We start from the raw sequence: 16,583 nt of genomic DNA on the forward strand, positions 1-16,583 counted from the left end.
CAGGGGGATTATCAACAGTAGTTCTATGTACTGTATGAGTGAGTCTAAGAAGGTGAGAAACTAAGTGCGCGTCTGTGGTGTTATTAAACTGTTGGCCCATTTGAACACCTCCATTCCACTCCACCCTCTCCCTCCCTCCCGCCCTCCATCCCAATCTCTCTCAGTCAACACTCTCCCTTCTTCCACTCCTTCCTACTCCCCCTTCACTCCATCCTACCCTCTCTATACACCTGCCAACCCTGTCTCTCCCTTTCTCCCCCCAACCTTTAGGGTCTCTGTGATGGGAATATATGTTTGAGAAAACCCTCATATGTACGCCTTGCTTGGAACTGCACGCACTGCTATAAGCATCAAGGACCTCTATACCAGGCAGTGTCAGAGGAAGGCCCTAAAAATTGCCAAAGACTCAAGCCACACAAGTCATAGACTGTTCTCTCTGCTACCGCACGGCAAGCAGTCCCGATGCCGTCTGGAACCAATAGGACCCTGAACAGCTTCTACCCTCTAGCCATAAGACTGCTAAATAGTTTGTTCAATAATTAACCAAATAGCTACCCAGCCTTTTTGCATTGACCCTTTTTGACTCATCACATACGCTGCTCCTACTGTCAATTATCTGTCACTTTATTCTTAGTTATATGTACATACAGTATCTATCTCAATGTCCTCATATTGTACCCCTACACATCAACTCGGTACTGGTACCCTGTGTATATAGCCAAAATATAGCAGCTGTGTATTTAGTATTCATTTTATTATTACATGTTTTACTTTTCTATTATTTCTCTATTTCCTTTCACTCTACATTGTTCCAGGTACTTTTTGTGACAGTTTCTGTGTGTTTATTGTGTCAGTGGGACTTCTGTATATTTTCTGTACATTTTGGCCTTTGTTGTGCAACAGTTACGAAAGTGCCATTTTGAAAAGGCCTCAACCTATAACTGGGTGAGTATCCAAATGTCATTGTGTAACATTTAAATATGTATTGACTCATTATAAGGGGAAGAGGTGTAAGATGTGTGGGCGTCATGAGATAGGGAAACCCAGGGTAGAAGAGACATGGGCCAGTAGAGACATGGACCAGTGAAGCATCTCAGACATGCAGTGTGACGATTTTCTCTCTCGCCCCTCGGCTGTGGTGTGGCTGTGATACGGCTGGGTGACAGGGACACTCTCATTTCACTGTGTGTGTGTTTGAGAGTATGTGTGTTTCGAGTGTGTGTGGTGATTGTGGTCATCGGCATAGACGAGGGACCCGGGGAGTAAAGGGCTGGTGGTCGCAGTCCGTGTCACTCCGACACACTACTCTTTCACAGAGCCTGACATTTACACACCACACTCCTCTTTCCTGCTCTCTTTCTTTTCTGCTCACTCATTCTTTCTGTCCCCCTCGCCCTCCGGGGTAAAAGAGAATAGGGGTGCGTCTGTTTCTTGTGCTGCAGACCACAACACACACCCACTAGGGGGTTTCTACATGCTGTGCTCCATATCACATCTATACACACAATCAACACTCCTTCTTTTTATGTTCTGCTTTTAACTAGATTCTCACCAATGGTGGGTCCCCTCTGCTCCACCCAGGAATATCTGGCTTATGTTATGTATGGCAAACAGATCAGTCTTATTTCTGGACTTTGTTGTAACAGCATGCTCTGGTTTAGTTCAAACAGTCACAACAGTCCCATACTGTTATGCTTACAATATTAAGAGTTGACTGGATAGAAAAGCATACAGTTCTGAAGTTGACCAAAATCTCTACACTGTAGATGACTTCTCTCCACAGATTGTGATGCTGTGGTTAGAAGGCCAGAGTTAGGGTTTGCATTTATTAGGTCAGTACAATCCCCCTGGAGAGAGAAAGGACCCTGTTAAAACCCCACAGTCAAACACGAGCCTGATGAAAAGAAAACACTCACAAGACAAGTTCCACATGTCCAGGGAAGGGTGAAAATGTTTTTCTGATTTACTTTCTCCCTCTCCATTGTTTGATTCTCAGCTGGAAAGAAATAACCTCTTATAATACTCCTCGCTCTCTCTCACACAAACACACCTTGACATTTAGCAACTATCTTTTGTTTTTTATCTTATGTTTGTTGTGTAGAAAATATTTCAGCTTTTATTTTTCTTGTTTTTTATTATTTTTGTTCCTGTGAAGCACATTGCGTTGCATTCCATGTCTGACGTGCTGTATAGATAAAGAAGTGGTGTGATCATAACAACATACAGGAACTCAAGTCCTTTTGTTCACCTGACTTAGAATTCCTCACAATCAAATGCCGACCGCATTATCTACCAAGAGAATTCTCTTCGATCTTAATCACAGTCGTGTATATTCCCCCCAAGCAGACACAGACGGCCCTGAAAGAACTTCATTCAACTCTATGTAAACTGGAAACCACATATCCTGAGGCTGCATTTGTTGTAGCTGGGGATTTTAACAAGGCTAATCTGAAAACAAGGCTCCCTAAATTCTATTAGCATATCGTTTGCACAACCCGGGCTGGCAAAACCCTGGATCATTGTTATTCTAACTTCCGTGATGCATATAAGGCCCCCCCCTCACCCTCCTTTTGGAAAAGCTGACCATGACTCCATTTTGTTGCTCCCAGCCTATAAACAGAAACTAAAACAGGAAGCACCCGCGCTCAGGTCTGACGAATCGGATTCCACGCTTCAAGATTGCTTCGATCACGTGGACTGGGATATGTTCCGCAAAACGTCGAACAACAACATTGATGAATAAGCTGATTCGGTGAGCGAGTTTATTTGCTAAGTGTATCGGTGATGTTGTACCCACAGCATTTGTTATTTGTTTAAACATTTCCCAAACAGAAACCGTGGATTGATGGCAGCATTCGCGCAAAACTGAAAGCGCGAACCACTGCTTTTAATCAGGACCGGAAACATGGTGACCGGAAACATGACCAAATACAAACAATGTAGCTATTCCCTCCGCAAGGAAATCAAACAAGCTAAGCGTCAGTATAGAGACAAAGTGGAGTCTCAATTCAACGGCTCAGAGACGAGAGGTATGTGGCAGCCCCGTCGCGGACCACGGTGTCTTACTCCCAGACAGACTAAACAACTTCTTTGCTCGCTTTGAGGACAATACAGTGCCACTGACACAGCCCGCAACCAAAACCTGTGGGCTCTCCTTCACTGCAGCCAATGTGAGTAAAACATTTAAACTTGTTAACCCTTGCAAGGCTGCAAGCCCAGACGGCATCCCCGGCCGCGTCCTCAGAGCATGCACTGACCAGCTGGCTGGTGTGTTTACGGACATATTCAATCAATCCTTCTCCCAGTCTGCTGTTCCCACATGCTTCAAGAGGGCCACCATTGTTCCTGTTCCCAAGAAAGCTAAGGTGACTGAGCTAAATGACGACCGCCTTGTAGCACTCACTTCCGTCATCATGAAGTGCTTTGAGAGACTAGTCAAGGATCATATCACCTCCACCCTACCTAACACCCTAGACCCACTCCAATTTGCTTACCGCCCCAATAGGTCCACTGACGACGCAATCGCCATCATACTGCACACTGCCCTAGCCCATCTAGACAAGAGGAATACCTATGTAAGAATGCTGTTCATCGATTACAGCTCAGCATTTAACACCATAGTACCCTCCAAACTCGTCATTAAGCTCGAGACCCTGGGTCACACAAATGTACCCAAATGTACCCAAGGGGCCGAATTGGTACAGTGATACATTTTTAAGGAAATAACTATATACAAAATACATAAATGCTATTCTAACACACCCCAAAATAATTTATATATATATATATATATATATGAAAAAAAATATTAAATAATAAACAAACAAATAACAGGGGTAACTATTTACACATTTTCTATTTACAATATTGTGAAGACCCTCAGTCCTCTACACAATATTGTGCTGCTGGTGCCATGGCCCATAGCAGTCTCTTTCTGCTGTAAAGCAGAGGCTTATTGAACAGGTGGTGCAGGTGATGGGGCATTTCCTGTGACAAAGGGCACAACGACGTCTCCCTACTGTGCCCTTTTTGCCCTGTGAATCTGGACAGGTGAACACCACTGGTTGGAGCAGAAGGTGCTGCAGTGGACTTGCTGTAGCTAGCAAGCTCCTGGATGAGCAGCTCCCTGAAGGCTAGCTGTGAGATGAGGGGCTGTCCACAGCTCTTGGCCATTTCCTTCTGGAGGATGAAGGAATTCACCACAGCAATGTCAATGAAATGATAGAAAAATGTTTTGTACCATTTCATGGTCTTGTGAAGAACATTGTAGTATCCTATCAGTGCATCTGACAGGTCCACACCTCCCATTCTCTTGTTGTAGTCCTTCACAGCAGCTGGAATGGGGACATTTTTTGTGGTCCATGCCCCGGCACCGTCCTTCACACGCCTGACGACGTGATCTCCACTGAAGGACTTGTGGATACTGGAGCACATGACCACCTCTCTGGTATCCATCCACTTCACAAACAGCAGTCCATCTTCACGGATCCATCGCATGGCACCCCGCTCAGCCCGCTTAGGCATGTCGTTCACCTTGGTCTTTGGAAATCCCACCCTGTTGGTACGAATGGTGCCACAAGCCCACACCTCCTGCTTCCTCAGCTCTGTAAACAGGGTAGGGCTTGTGTTGAAGTTGTCCACAAACAGTTTGTAGCCCTTGCCCAGCAGTTGAAAATCCAATAACTCCATAACGGAATCATAACTCAGTCCATTACCGGTAGCAAAACTGTTTTTCCCCTCATAAACAAAATAATTGCAAGTGTAGGCACACACAGAATCAGCCAAAACAAACAGCTTGTAACCCCATTTGGTTGGTTTGTTACGCATGTATTGTTTGAGGCTGATTCTGGCCTTTGAGGCTACCATCCTCTCATCTATGGACAGGTTCTGGACGGGCTGAAAATATGTCTTGCAGGCATCAACGATGCTGGGGTAGAGAGGTTTTATTTTACAGAGCCTATCAAACCTTGGTGTGCCTCTCTTCTTGTCATTCTCCCCATCAACTTCTGGGTCACTGATGTGAAGCGCCCGTGAGATAGTCAGAAACCTTTTATAAGACATGACAGTCATGGGGAAAGGCAGTTGATAGAGAGCTGATGTTTTCCAGTAGTCCGTTAGAGTTTTCAACTTCACCAGCGCCATGTAAATGACCATTGACAATTAGCAGAAAAGGTCTGACATGGAAATGGTCTTCCATGCCTCTTTCTTTCCTGCCTGCTTCTTAGCCCCATAGTTATCGGTGTTCAACACCAGGGAATCAACAACTGACGAGGTGAAAAACAGTTGAAAAAGTTGAAGGGGGCTGTACTTTGCAGTCATGTCTAGTGGAGGTCCTGGCTGCCTTTTGGGTCTAAAAACTGGTGGATTTGGTTCCAAATCATCTTCTAACACAGAGTGCCAACGACCCTCTGGCCCTCTGTCTGCAGGTTTCTCTCTTCCCCACCTCCTCTTCTTTGTCACTGACTTCACAACTCTAGATGGCCAGGTAGGTGTGGAGCCGGAGACAGCGGGGGTCCGGCTGGATGGACCAGCTTCAGAGGGAGATGGACACTTAGACATTGGCGGCTCATAATCATAATCACTGCCACTGTGAAAGATTTTTTTTTAAGTAACAATACTTTCATGTATGAGCCCTGTACCAACACGTAAAATAAACAGATATATATATATATAGAGTACAGGGAACATAATCACTATGGTGAAGAGCTGTTCCATTCCATGTTAATGTAAAATAAAATAAAATAATATATCACACACACACAGTATTGCCAATGTGTACTTTATACATTTCATTACAGATTATATTTTTTATATATTGCAAATAAAATAAGAAAATCCCCCCAAAAATCTCAAATGAATAATATTTCATATTAATTTCAAACAATGACATTAGCATTAGAATTTACCAATCCAGCATGGCATCCTCGCCGTGCAGAAACATTTATTCTGCCTGGGAGTCAAAACTAGCAAAACTAGCTTCGCTGAAAGATTAATCTTCCTGAAGAAACTCTGTCTCGCTGTCTCGATCAATTTCCTCTATAATTTGGCTTTTCCTGATTTATTTGCCATAATTTAAATATATAAACGTGTTGAAAATGATATTGAATATGTACGCTATGCGTAACACTCGTGGCTCTGTCAAATAGGATTTGCAATGGCGAATGAACCTCTTTTACGCCAGAGTTTACGACAAAGGCTGGTCTTCGAACGTATAACCATTACATATTGCCGTTTACCTCAGCTCATTGGCTATCTTCCAAGCTAGATTTCAAGATGATCAGTGGTCCTTGGGCCAAAATACAGTCAATCAACGATAGACCGGTCCTACCATTGGTGCGCAATGAGGTCATTGATTGGTGTCTTCAAATCGGTTGGTTTCGGTCAATATGTCCCTGGAAAATAAACATCATGTATGGTTGTGTTAGTTAGAACCAGAGGATTGCAATGAACCCAACCATGACTGGATAAACATTTGTTTAGTGGGTGTAATTACCACGAACGCTTGGTCCAAAGTTGAATGAGATGGAAATCACGAAGCAACCGGTTTACAAATGTTTCGTGTTAGGCTATAAACATTTATTTTATCAAACAAAACGAACATTCACTGTGTAGTTAGGACACTTGGCATTGCCACCAGAGGAAGATCTTCAATGGTAAGCAATTTATTTTATTGTTATTTCTGACTTTCGTGACACTAATGCTTGGTTGGAAAATGCTAGTAATACTTGTGTGTGTGGGGCGCCGTCCTCAGTAAATCGCATGTTTGCTTTCGCAGTAAACCTTTTTGAAATCTGACACAGCGGCTGGATTAATAAGACGTTCATCTTTTAAATGATGTAAGATACATGTATTTACAAGAATGTTTAATACAACGAATGGTGTATTTAAAATGTTAGCTCTCTGCAGTTTCACCGGATGTTCGCCTGGTGGGACGTGAGCGTCTCACCTACCCTAGAGAGGTTAAACAATGCCACTTTATATAATGTTTTCATACCCTACATTACTCATCTCATATGTATATACTGTACTCTATACCATCTACTGCATCTTGCCTATGCGGTATGGCCATCACTCATTTAAATATTTAATGTACATATTCGTATTCATTCCTTTACACTTGCGTGTGTAAGGTATTTGTTGTGAAATTGTTAGGTTACATTACTTGTTAGATATTACTGCATGGTCGGAACTAGAAGCACAAGCATTTCGCTACACTCGCATTAACATCTGCTAACCATGTGTATGTGACAAATCAAATTGGATTTGATTTGAAGCTTGATTTGATTTGATCTGGTTAGTTGGAAAAGTTACAATGTTGTGCAACCAACACTAACTTTAAGTGTCTGATAAATTACTCAAATCTATAGGTCTCAATCTCCCCCACCCCTGTTGCTCTTTGACCTATCAAACATGGGTTGGGGTTTCTGTCAAGCAGCCAGGAGGGGAAGGGTGAGAGCATTTACTGTAATTTAGCTCTAACTTTTCTGTCTACCCCTGCACCAGGTTCACTCATCTGAATCCTCCCATGCAACCCTTCCTTTTTCTCAGCGGGCCTGTTGAGAGCAGAGGGATTCCCAGCTAGCAACACATTGCTCTGTCACACCTCATGGCCTCTCTTTCTTCTCTCTCTCTCTGCTAGTCCCCTTCTATTGTAGTTTTCTCTGCCCACATGTGGTTGTGCTGTGAGCGTCTGTGAGTCAGAGGGTCAGGAGCATTGTGGCACATCGTGTTGTTGTGGTTAGGTAACCTTTAGAGTCTCTGTGTTGAGAATATATGTATGAGAAGACCCCCATATCTATGTCTTGCTTGGAACTGCATACACTGCTGCAAGCAAGCATAGCTATGAAATAACTCTCTTGGAACTTTTGGTGGCACCATGCAGACATGATATACATTTTTGTTCTGAAACCAAACACCTGAGATCAGCCCGGCTGCTTTTAACAGAATATTGTTCCAGGTACTTTTTGTGACAGTTTCTGTGTGTTTATTGTGTCAGTGGGACTTCTGTATATTTTCTGTACATTTTGGCCGTTGTTGTGCAACAGTTACGAAAGTGCCATTTTGGAAAGGCCTCAACCTATAACTGGGTGAGTATCCAAATGTCATTGTGTAACATTTAAATATGTATTGACTCATTATAAGGGGAAGAGGTGTAAGATGTGTGGGCGTCATGAGATAGGGAAACCCGGGGTAAAAGAGACATAGGCCAGTAGAGACATGGGCCAGTGAAGCATCTCAGACATGCAGTGTGACGATTTTCTCTCTCGCCCCTCGGCTGTGGTGTGGCTGTGATACGGCTGGGTGACAGGGACACTCTCATTTCACTGTGTGTGTGTGTTTGAGAGTATGTGTGTTTTGAGTGTGTGTGGTGATTGTGGTCACCGGCATAGAGGAGGGACCCGGGGAGTAAAGGGCTGGTGGTCGCAGTCCGTGTCACTCCGACACACTACTCTTTCACAGAGCCTGACATTTACACACCACACTCCTCTTTCCTGCTCTCTTTCTTTTCTGCTCACTCATTCTTTCTGTCCCCCTCGCTCTCCGGGGTAAAAGAGAATAGGGGTGCGTCTGTTTCTTGTGCTGCAGACCACAACACACACCCACTAGGGGGTTTCTACATGCTGTGCTCCATATCACATCTATACACACAATCAACACTCCTTCTTTTTATGTTCTGCTTTTAACTAGATTCTCACCAATGGTGGGTCCCCTCTGCTCCACCCAGAAATATCTGGCTTATGTTGCACTGCATTCGGAAAGTATTCAGACCCTTTGACTTTTTCAACATTGTGTTACGTTACAGCCTTATGCTAAAATGGATTTAATTGTTTTACACACAATACCCCATAATGACAAAGCAAAAACAGGTTTTTAGAAAAGTTTGCAAATGTTTGTAAGAAACAGAAATACCTTATTTACATATGTATTCAGACCCTTTACTATGATACTCGAAATTGAGCTCAGGTGCATCCTGTTTCCATTGATCATCCTTGAGATGTGGTAAATTCAATTGATTGGACATGATTTGGAAAGGCACACACCTGTCTATATAAGATCCCACAGTTGACAGTGCATGTCAGAGCAAAAACCAGCCATAAGGTCGAAGGAATTGTCCGTAGAGTTCCGAGACAGGATTGTGTTGACGCACAGATCTGGGGAATGGTACCAAAACATTTATACTGTATTGAAGGTCCCCAAGAACACAGTGGCCTCCATCATTCTTAAATGGAAGGAGTTTGGAACCACCAAGACGCTTCCTAGAGCTGGCCACCTGGTTAAACTGAGCAATCGGGGGAGAAGGAACCCGATGGCCACTCTGATAGAGCTCCAGAGTGCCTTTGTTGAGATGGGAGAACCTTCCAGAAGGACAACCATCTCTGCAGCACTCCACCAATCAGGCCTTTATGGTAGGGTGGCCAGACAGAAGCCACTCCTCAGTAAAAGGCACATGACAGCCCATTTTGAGTTTGCCAAAAAGCACCTAAAGGACACTCAGACCACGAGAAACAAGATTATCTGGTCTGATGAAACCAAGATTGAACTCTTTGGCCTGAATGCCAAGCGTCACATCTGGAAGAAACCTCGCACCATCCCTGCAGTGAAGCATGGTGGTGGCAGCATCATGCGGTGGGGATGTTTTTCAGCGGCAGGGACTGGGAAAGTACAGAGAGATCCTTGATGAAAACCTGCTCCAGAGCGCTCAGAACCTCATACTTGGGCCAAAATTCACCTTCCAACAGGACAACAACCCTAAGCACACAGCCAAGACTGGGAGAAACTCCCCAAGCTTGTAGCATCATATCCACGAAGACTCTAGTCTGTAATTGCTGCCAAAGGTGCTTCAACAAAGTACTGAGTAAAGGGTCTGAATAGTTATGTAAATATGATATATCAGTTTTGTATTTTTGATCAATTAGCCCAAAATTCTTTAAACCTGTTTTTGCTTTGTCATTCGGGGGTATTGTGTGTAGATTTATTGGGGGGGGGGGGGGTATTCAATTTTAGAACAAGGCTGTTAGAAAATGTGGAAAAAGTCAAGGGGTCTGAATACTTTCCGAATGCACTGTATGTATGGCAACCAGGTCAATCCCATTTCTGGACCTTGTAACGGCATGCTTCAGTTTAGTGCACTCTGTCACAACATTCCCATACAGGCATGCTTACAATATCAAGAGTCGATTGGATAGAAAAGCACCCAGTTCTGAAGTTGACCAAAATGTCTACACTGTAGATGACTTCTCACCATAGATTGGGATGATGTGGTTAGAAGGTCAAAGTTAGGGTTTGCATTAATTGGGTCAGGTTAATCCCCCTGGAGAGAGAAAAGACCCTGTTAAAACCCCACAGACAAACACGAGCCTGATGAAAAGAAAACACTTGCAAGACAAGTTCCACATGTCCAAGGAAGGGTGAAAATGTGTTTTTGATTTGCCTCCTTTCCTCTCCTCCCTAGTTTGAATCTCAGCTGGAAGGAAATGTGTGTGTCTATTCCACATATCTTTTCCTTCCTTCCTCTGGGTCCGAGCTAATCCGTCTCTCTTCACAGAACAAGCCAGTCTAACCCCAAAAGTATCGTAACCCTCTAAAGAAAACAGAACACCTCCAACCGTCACCCTGTCAAGAAAACACAGCTCTCCAGCACCTTGGAAATTCCTCCATCTCTCGCATTAAAGAGCAGGATGAAAGAGAGGTTGATTTCCATTAGTCAATTTAGCCTCATGTAACCAGAACTGAGCCAGAATTTTCAGAGCGAGGAAGAGGGCCTGAGGGAGATGGAGAGAGAATGAAAATAATCCGCAAAACCTGTATCAACCCTATTGCCATCTGAATGTTTATTGCCTACAGCTATTCTGATGAGTGGTTAGTTAACCATACCTGTGTTTGGTCTTGTCATGGTTTAGGCTAATTGATCCTCCTAAAGTTAGGTGTGGTGTGTGTAATTAACTGTCTTTAAAATGAGACAACTCAATAAGCCTGTATAATCATAGACTGTTTGTCTGTGACCTGTGCATTGTATCCTCTTTTTTAACTAGGCAAGTCAGTTTTAAGAACAAATTCTTATTTTCAATGAAGGCCTAGGAACAGTGGATTAACTGCATTGTACAGGGGCAGAACGACAAATTTTTACCTTGTCAGCTCGGGGATTTGATATTGCAACCTTTCGGTCCAAGGCTCTAGTCCAACGCTCTAACTGCTAGGCTACCTGCCACCCCCCTAAGTGTGGCATGCAGGCAATTACTTCCCTAGTGGTATATACTGTAGTCTGGAACTGGGCGGACTTGTGTGCATGCCTGTTTTAGTTTCTGTGTGTGTGTGTGTGTGTGTGTGTGTGTGTGTGTGTGTGTGTGTGTGTGTGTGTGTGTGTGTGTGTGTGTGTGTGTGTGTGTGTGTGTGTGTGTGTGTGTGTGTGTGTGTGTGTGTGTGTCAGTGTTTCCACTAGGATTTCTATCAGCATCGGTGGCAAGGGTGAGGGGGGGGGGGTGCATTTGTCACGCTCTTCTTGCTCTTCTTCTTCCTCCTCTGACGAGGAGTAGTAAGGATCGGAGGACCAAAGCGCAGCGTGATGTGAAAACATTATTTTAATGTAAGACTAAATAACACAAAGTACACTAAACAAATGTGACCGCTATCAACACAGAGTGCAACCATGCACCATCCATAGACATAGATAATCACCACAAAATACTCAAGGAATATGGTTGCCTAAATATGGTTCCCAATCAGAGACAACAATAAACAGCTGCCTCTAATTGAGAACCAATCTAGGCAACCATAGACATACAAAACCCCTAGACTGGTAACAACCCCTAAAAACATACAAAAGACTTAGACAGGACAAAAACACATAATCACCCATGTCACACCCTGACCTAACCAAAATAATAAAGAAAACAAAGAATACTAAGGTCAGGGCGTGACAGCATTGCTTCTAGCATTAGTTCAATTACATGCAAGCTGTTCCCATAGACTTCCAGTCATTGACCCAACGACTAGCCATTTAGTGTGTCTCAGCAGAAATATATGTATACAGTGTCAGTCTAAAGTTTGGACACACTTACTCATTCAAGGGTTTTTCTTTATTTTTAATATTGTCTACATTGTAGAATAATAGTGAAGACAGAAAAACGATGAAATAACACATATGGAATCATGTGGTAACCAAAAAAGTGTTAAACAAATCAAAATATATATTATGTTCTTCAAAGTAGACATATGTATGTTAACCGGTCAAAAGTTTGGACACACTTACTCATTCAAGGTTTTTTTTTTATGTTTATTTTTTTCTACATTGTAGAATAATAGTGAAGACATCAAAACTATGAAATTACACAAATGGAATCATGTAGTAACTAAAAAAGTGTCAAACAAATCAAAATGTATTTACTATTTTATATTCTTCAAAGTAGCCATCCTTTGCCATGATGACAGCTTTGCACACTCTTGGTATTCTCTCAACCAGCTTCATGAGGTAGTGACCTGGAATGCATTTCAACTAACAGGTGTGCCTTGTTAAAAGTTAATTTGTGGAATTCCTTCTTAATGCGTTTGAGCCAATCAGTTGTGCTTTGATAAGGTAGGGTTGTATACAGAAGATAGCCCTCTTTGGTAAAAGACCAATTCCATATTATGGCAAGAACAGCTCAAATAAGCAGAGAAACGACAGTCCATCATTGCTTGAAGACATGATAGTTAGTCAACATGGAAAATTTCAAGATTTTTAAAAGTTTCTTCAAGTGCAGTCACAAAAACCATCAAGGGCTATGATGAAACTGGCTCTCATAGGAAAGGAAGACCCAGAGTTACCTCTGCTGCAGAGTTACCAACCCAAATAAATGCTTCACGGAGTTCAAGTAACAGACACATCTCAACATCAACTGTTCAGAGGCAACTGAGGAATTGCTTTAAAGAAACTACGACGAAAGGACACCAATAAGAATAAGAGACTGTATTGGGTCAAGAAACACAAGCAATGGACATTAGACCGGTGAAAATCTGTCCTTTGGTTTGAAGAGTCCAAATGTGAGATTTTTGGTTCCAACCGCCTTGTCTTTGTGAGACACAGAGTAGATGAACGGTTCATCTCCCTATGTATGATTCCCACCATGAATCATGGAGGTTGGGGTGTGATAGTGTGTGGGTGCTTTGCTGGTGACACTGTTGCTGATTTATTTAGAATTCAAGGCACACTTAACCAGCACGGCAACCACCGGCCTCCACAATTACCCGACCTCAACCCAGTGGAGATGGTTTGGGATGAGTTGGAACGCAGAGTTTTGGAAAAGCAGCCATCAAGTGCTCAGCATATGTGGGAATTCCTTCAAGGATGTTGGAAAAGCATTCCAGGTGAAGCTGGTTGGGATAATGTCAAGAGTATACAAAGCTGTCATCAAGGCAAAGGGTGGTTACTTTGAAGAATATTAAATATTAAATACATTTTGATTTGCTTGACACTTTTTTTTTGTTACTACATGATTCCATTTGTGTAATTTCATAGTTTTGATGTCGTAAATGTCATAATAATAGTAGAGAGAATTATTTATTTCAGCTTTTATTTCTTTCATCACATTCCCAGTGGGTCAAAAGTTTACATACACTCAATTAGTATTTGTTAGCATTGCCTTTAAATTGTTCAACTTGGGTCAAACATTTCGGGTAGCCTTCCACAAGCTACCCACAAGAAGTTGGGTGAATTTTTTGGGGCCATTCCTCCTTACAGAGCTGGTGTTACTGAGTCAGATTTGTAGGCATCCTTGCTCACTCACGCTTTTTCAGTTCTCCCCACACATTTTCTATGGTATTGATGTCAGGGCTTTGTGACGGCCACTCCAATACCTTGACTTCGTTGTCCTTAAGCCATTTTGCCACAACTTTGGATGTATGCTTGGGTTCATTGTCAATTTGGAAGACCCATTTGCGACCAAACTTTCTGACCGATGTCTTGAGATGTTGCTTCCATGTATCCACATAATTTTCTCTCCTCATGATGCCATCTATTTTGTGAAGTGCACCAGTCCCTCCTGCAGCAAAGCACCCCCACAACATGATGCTTCCACCCCCGGTCTTCACGGTTGGGATGGTGTTCTTCGGCTTGCAAGCCTCCCCCTTTTTCCTCCAAACATAATGATGGCCAAACAGTTCTATTTTTGTTTCATCAGACCGGAGGACATTTCTCCAAAAAGTACAATCTTTGTCCCCATGTGCAGTTGCAAACCGTAGTCTGGCTTTTTTATGGCGGTTTTGGAGCAGTGGCTTCTTCCTTGCTGAGCGGCCTTTCAGGTTAGGTTAATATAGGACTTGTTTTACTGTGGATATAGATACTTTTTTATTTTTATTTACCCCCTTTTCTCCCAAATTTCGTGGTATCCAATTCTTAGTAATTACTATCTTGTCTCATCGCTACAACTCCCATACGGGCTTGGGAGAGACGAAGGTCGAAAGCCATGCGTCCTCCGAAACACAACCTAACCAAGCAACACTGCTTCTTAACACAGCGCACATCCAACCCGGAAGCCAGCCACACTAATGTGTCGGAGGAAACACCGTGCACCTGGCGACCTTGGTTAGCGCGCACTGCGCCTGGCCCGTCACGGGAGTTGCTGGTGCGCGATGAGACAAGGATATTTTTAAATAGAACTATAGCTAATTAAACTCTACCCTGTTTTACAATATCTGATTAATACTGTTAGTTCCAAAACTGTCAAAATATTGTATGTGAGTACAACAGTAAGGCTTGGTTGGGATGTGTATCGGAGGATGCATGACTTTCAACCTTCGTCTCTCCCGAGCCCGTGCGGGAGTTGTAGCGATGAGACAAGATAGTAGCTACTAACAATTGGATACCACGAAATTGGGGAGAAAAAGAGGGTCAAATAACTCAAATTTAAAAAAAATATTAGACATTTTAAAAACAACCTGAGGATTGATTATAAAAAACGTTTGACATGTTTCTGTGGACATTACGGATATTATTTGGAATTTGTCTGCGTTGTCGTGACCGCTCTTTCCTGTGGATTTCTGAACATAACGCGACAAACAAATGGAGGTATTTTGGATACAAAAATAATCTTTATGGAACAAAAGGAACATTTTTGTGTAACTGGGAGTCTCGTGAGTGAAAACATCCGAAGATCATCAAAGGTAAACGATTAATTTAATTGCTTTTCTGATTTTCGTGACCAAGCTACCTGATGCTAAGTGTACTTAAAACTTGTTATGGCAGCAATCCCGCTAACGGGATCGATATGACAACTACCAGTGAAAATAGAGGGCACCAAATTCAAACCACAGAAATCTCATAATTACAATTCCTAAAACATACATGTGTTTAATATCATTTTAAAGTTAATCTTGTTGTTAATCCCACCAAGTGTCCGGTTTCAAATATGCTTTTCAGCAAAAGCACTACAAACGAAATATAGCATTCACAAAAAGCAGAAATAGAGATAAAATGAATCACTAACCTTGAATTATCTTCATCAGATGACACTCATAGGACTTCAGGTTACACAATACATGCATGTTTTGTTTGATAAAGTTCATATTTATATAAAAAAATCTTTACATTGGCGTATTAGATTCACTAGTCCCAAAAACATCAAGTGATTTTGCATAGCCACATTGTTTCAACAGAAATACTCATCATAAATGTAGATGATAATACAAGTTATACACATGGAATTATAGATATACCTCTCCTTAATGCAACCGCCGTGTCAGATTTTTAAAAAAGTTTACGAAAAAGCAACCCATGCAATAATCTGAGACGGAGCTCAGAACAGTAGCCAAATTAGCCTCCATGTTGGAGTCAACAGAAACCAGAAAATACATGATAAATGTTTCCTTACCTTTGATGAACTTCATCAGAATGCAGTCCTAGGAATCCCAGGTCCACAATAAATGCTTGATTTGTTCGAAAATGTCCGTTATTTATGTCCAATTAGCTACTTTGGTTAGCGCGTTTGGTAAACAATTCCAAAGTCACAAAGCGCATCCACTATAACGTGACGAAATAACCAAAAGTTCCGTAACAGTCAGTAGAAACATGTCAAACGATGTACTGAATCAATGTTGTTGACATAACATTCCAACCGGGGAATTAGAATGTCTTCAGATGACCGGTGCAACGCAGGTCCTTCCCCTGTTAACGTGCATGGTGAAAGCATGGTCAACTCGTGGCAGTGGTGACTTTTTCCTGTCTCATTCGACCCCCCTTCACATTAGAGTCATCAGAAAAAGTTCTATTGACTGTTGACATCTAGTGGAAGGCGTAGGAAGTGAAAACTCATCCATATCTTGCTGTAATTTCAATGAGAGCTTGGTTGAAAATCTGCCACCCCCAGAAAAAATACAAACAGGAAGTGGAATTTCTCAGGTTTTTGCCTGCAATATGAGTTCTGTTATACTCACAGGCATAATTTGAACAGTTTTAGAAACTTCAGAGTGTTTTCTATCCAATACTAATAATAATATGTATGTATTAGCAACTGAGACTGAGGAGCTGGCCATTCACAATGGGCACCTTTTCATCCAAACTACTCAATACTGCCCCTGTAGCCATAAAAAGTTAAGGTTTTGTCATGCGA

General features: G+C 42.3%; 1 protein-coding gene across 1 annotated transcript in view; it reads right to left on the reverse strand.

The window, feature by feature from the left end:
- The window catches only part of si:dkey-86e18.1 (uncharacterized), a 138,851-nt gene extending 122,685 nt beyond the window's left edge, over positions 1-16,166 (reverse strand). The window contains exon 1 of the mRNA XM_090235838.1: positions 15,846-16,166. Within this exon, the coding sequence (XP_090091964.1) occupies positions 15,846-15,861 (16 nt within the window). The 5' untranslated portion in view covers positions 15,862-16,166. The remainder of the gene's footprint in view (positions 1-15,845) is intronic.
- Between the last annotated feature and the right edge of the window lie 417 nt (positions 16,167-16,583).

The sequence above is a fragment of the Oncorhynchus mykiss genome, chromosome 5 (genome assembly GCF_057628025.1).
Source record: "Oncorhynchus mykiss isolate SJ-2025 chromosome 5, ASM5762802v1, whole genome shotgun sequence".
Lineage (NCBI taxonomy): Eukaryota > Metazoa > Chordata > Actinopteri > Salmoniformes > Salmonidae > Oncorhynchus > Oncorhynchus mykiss.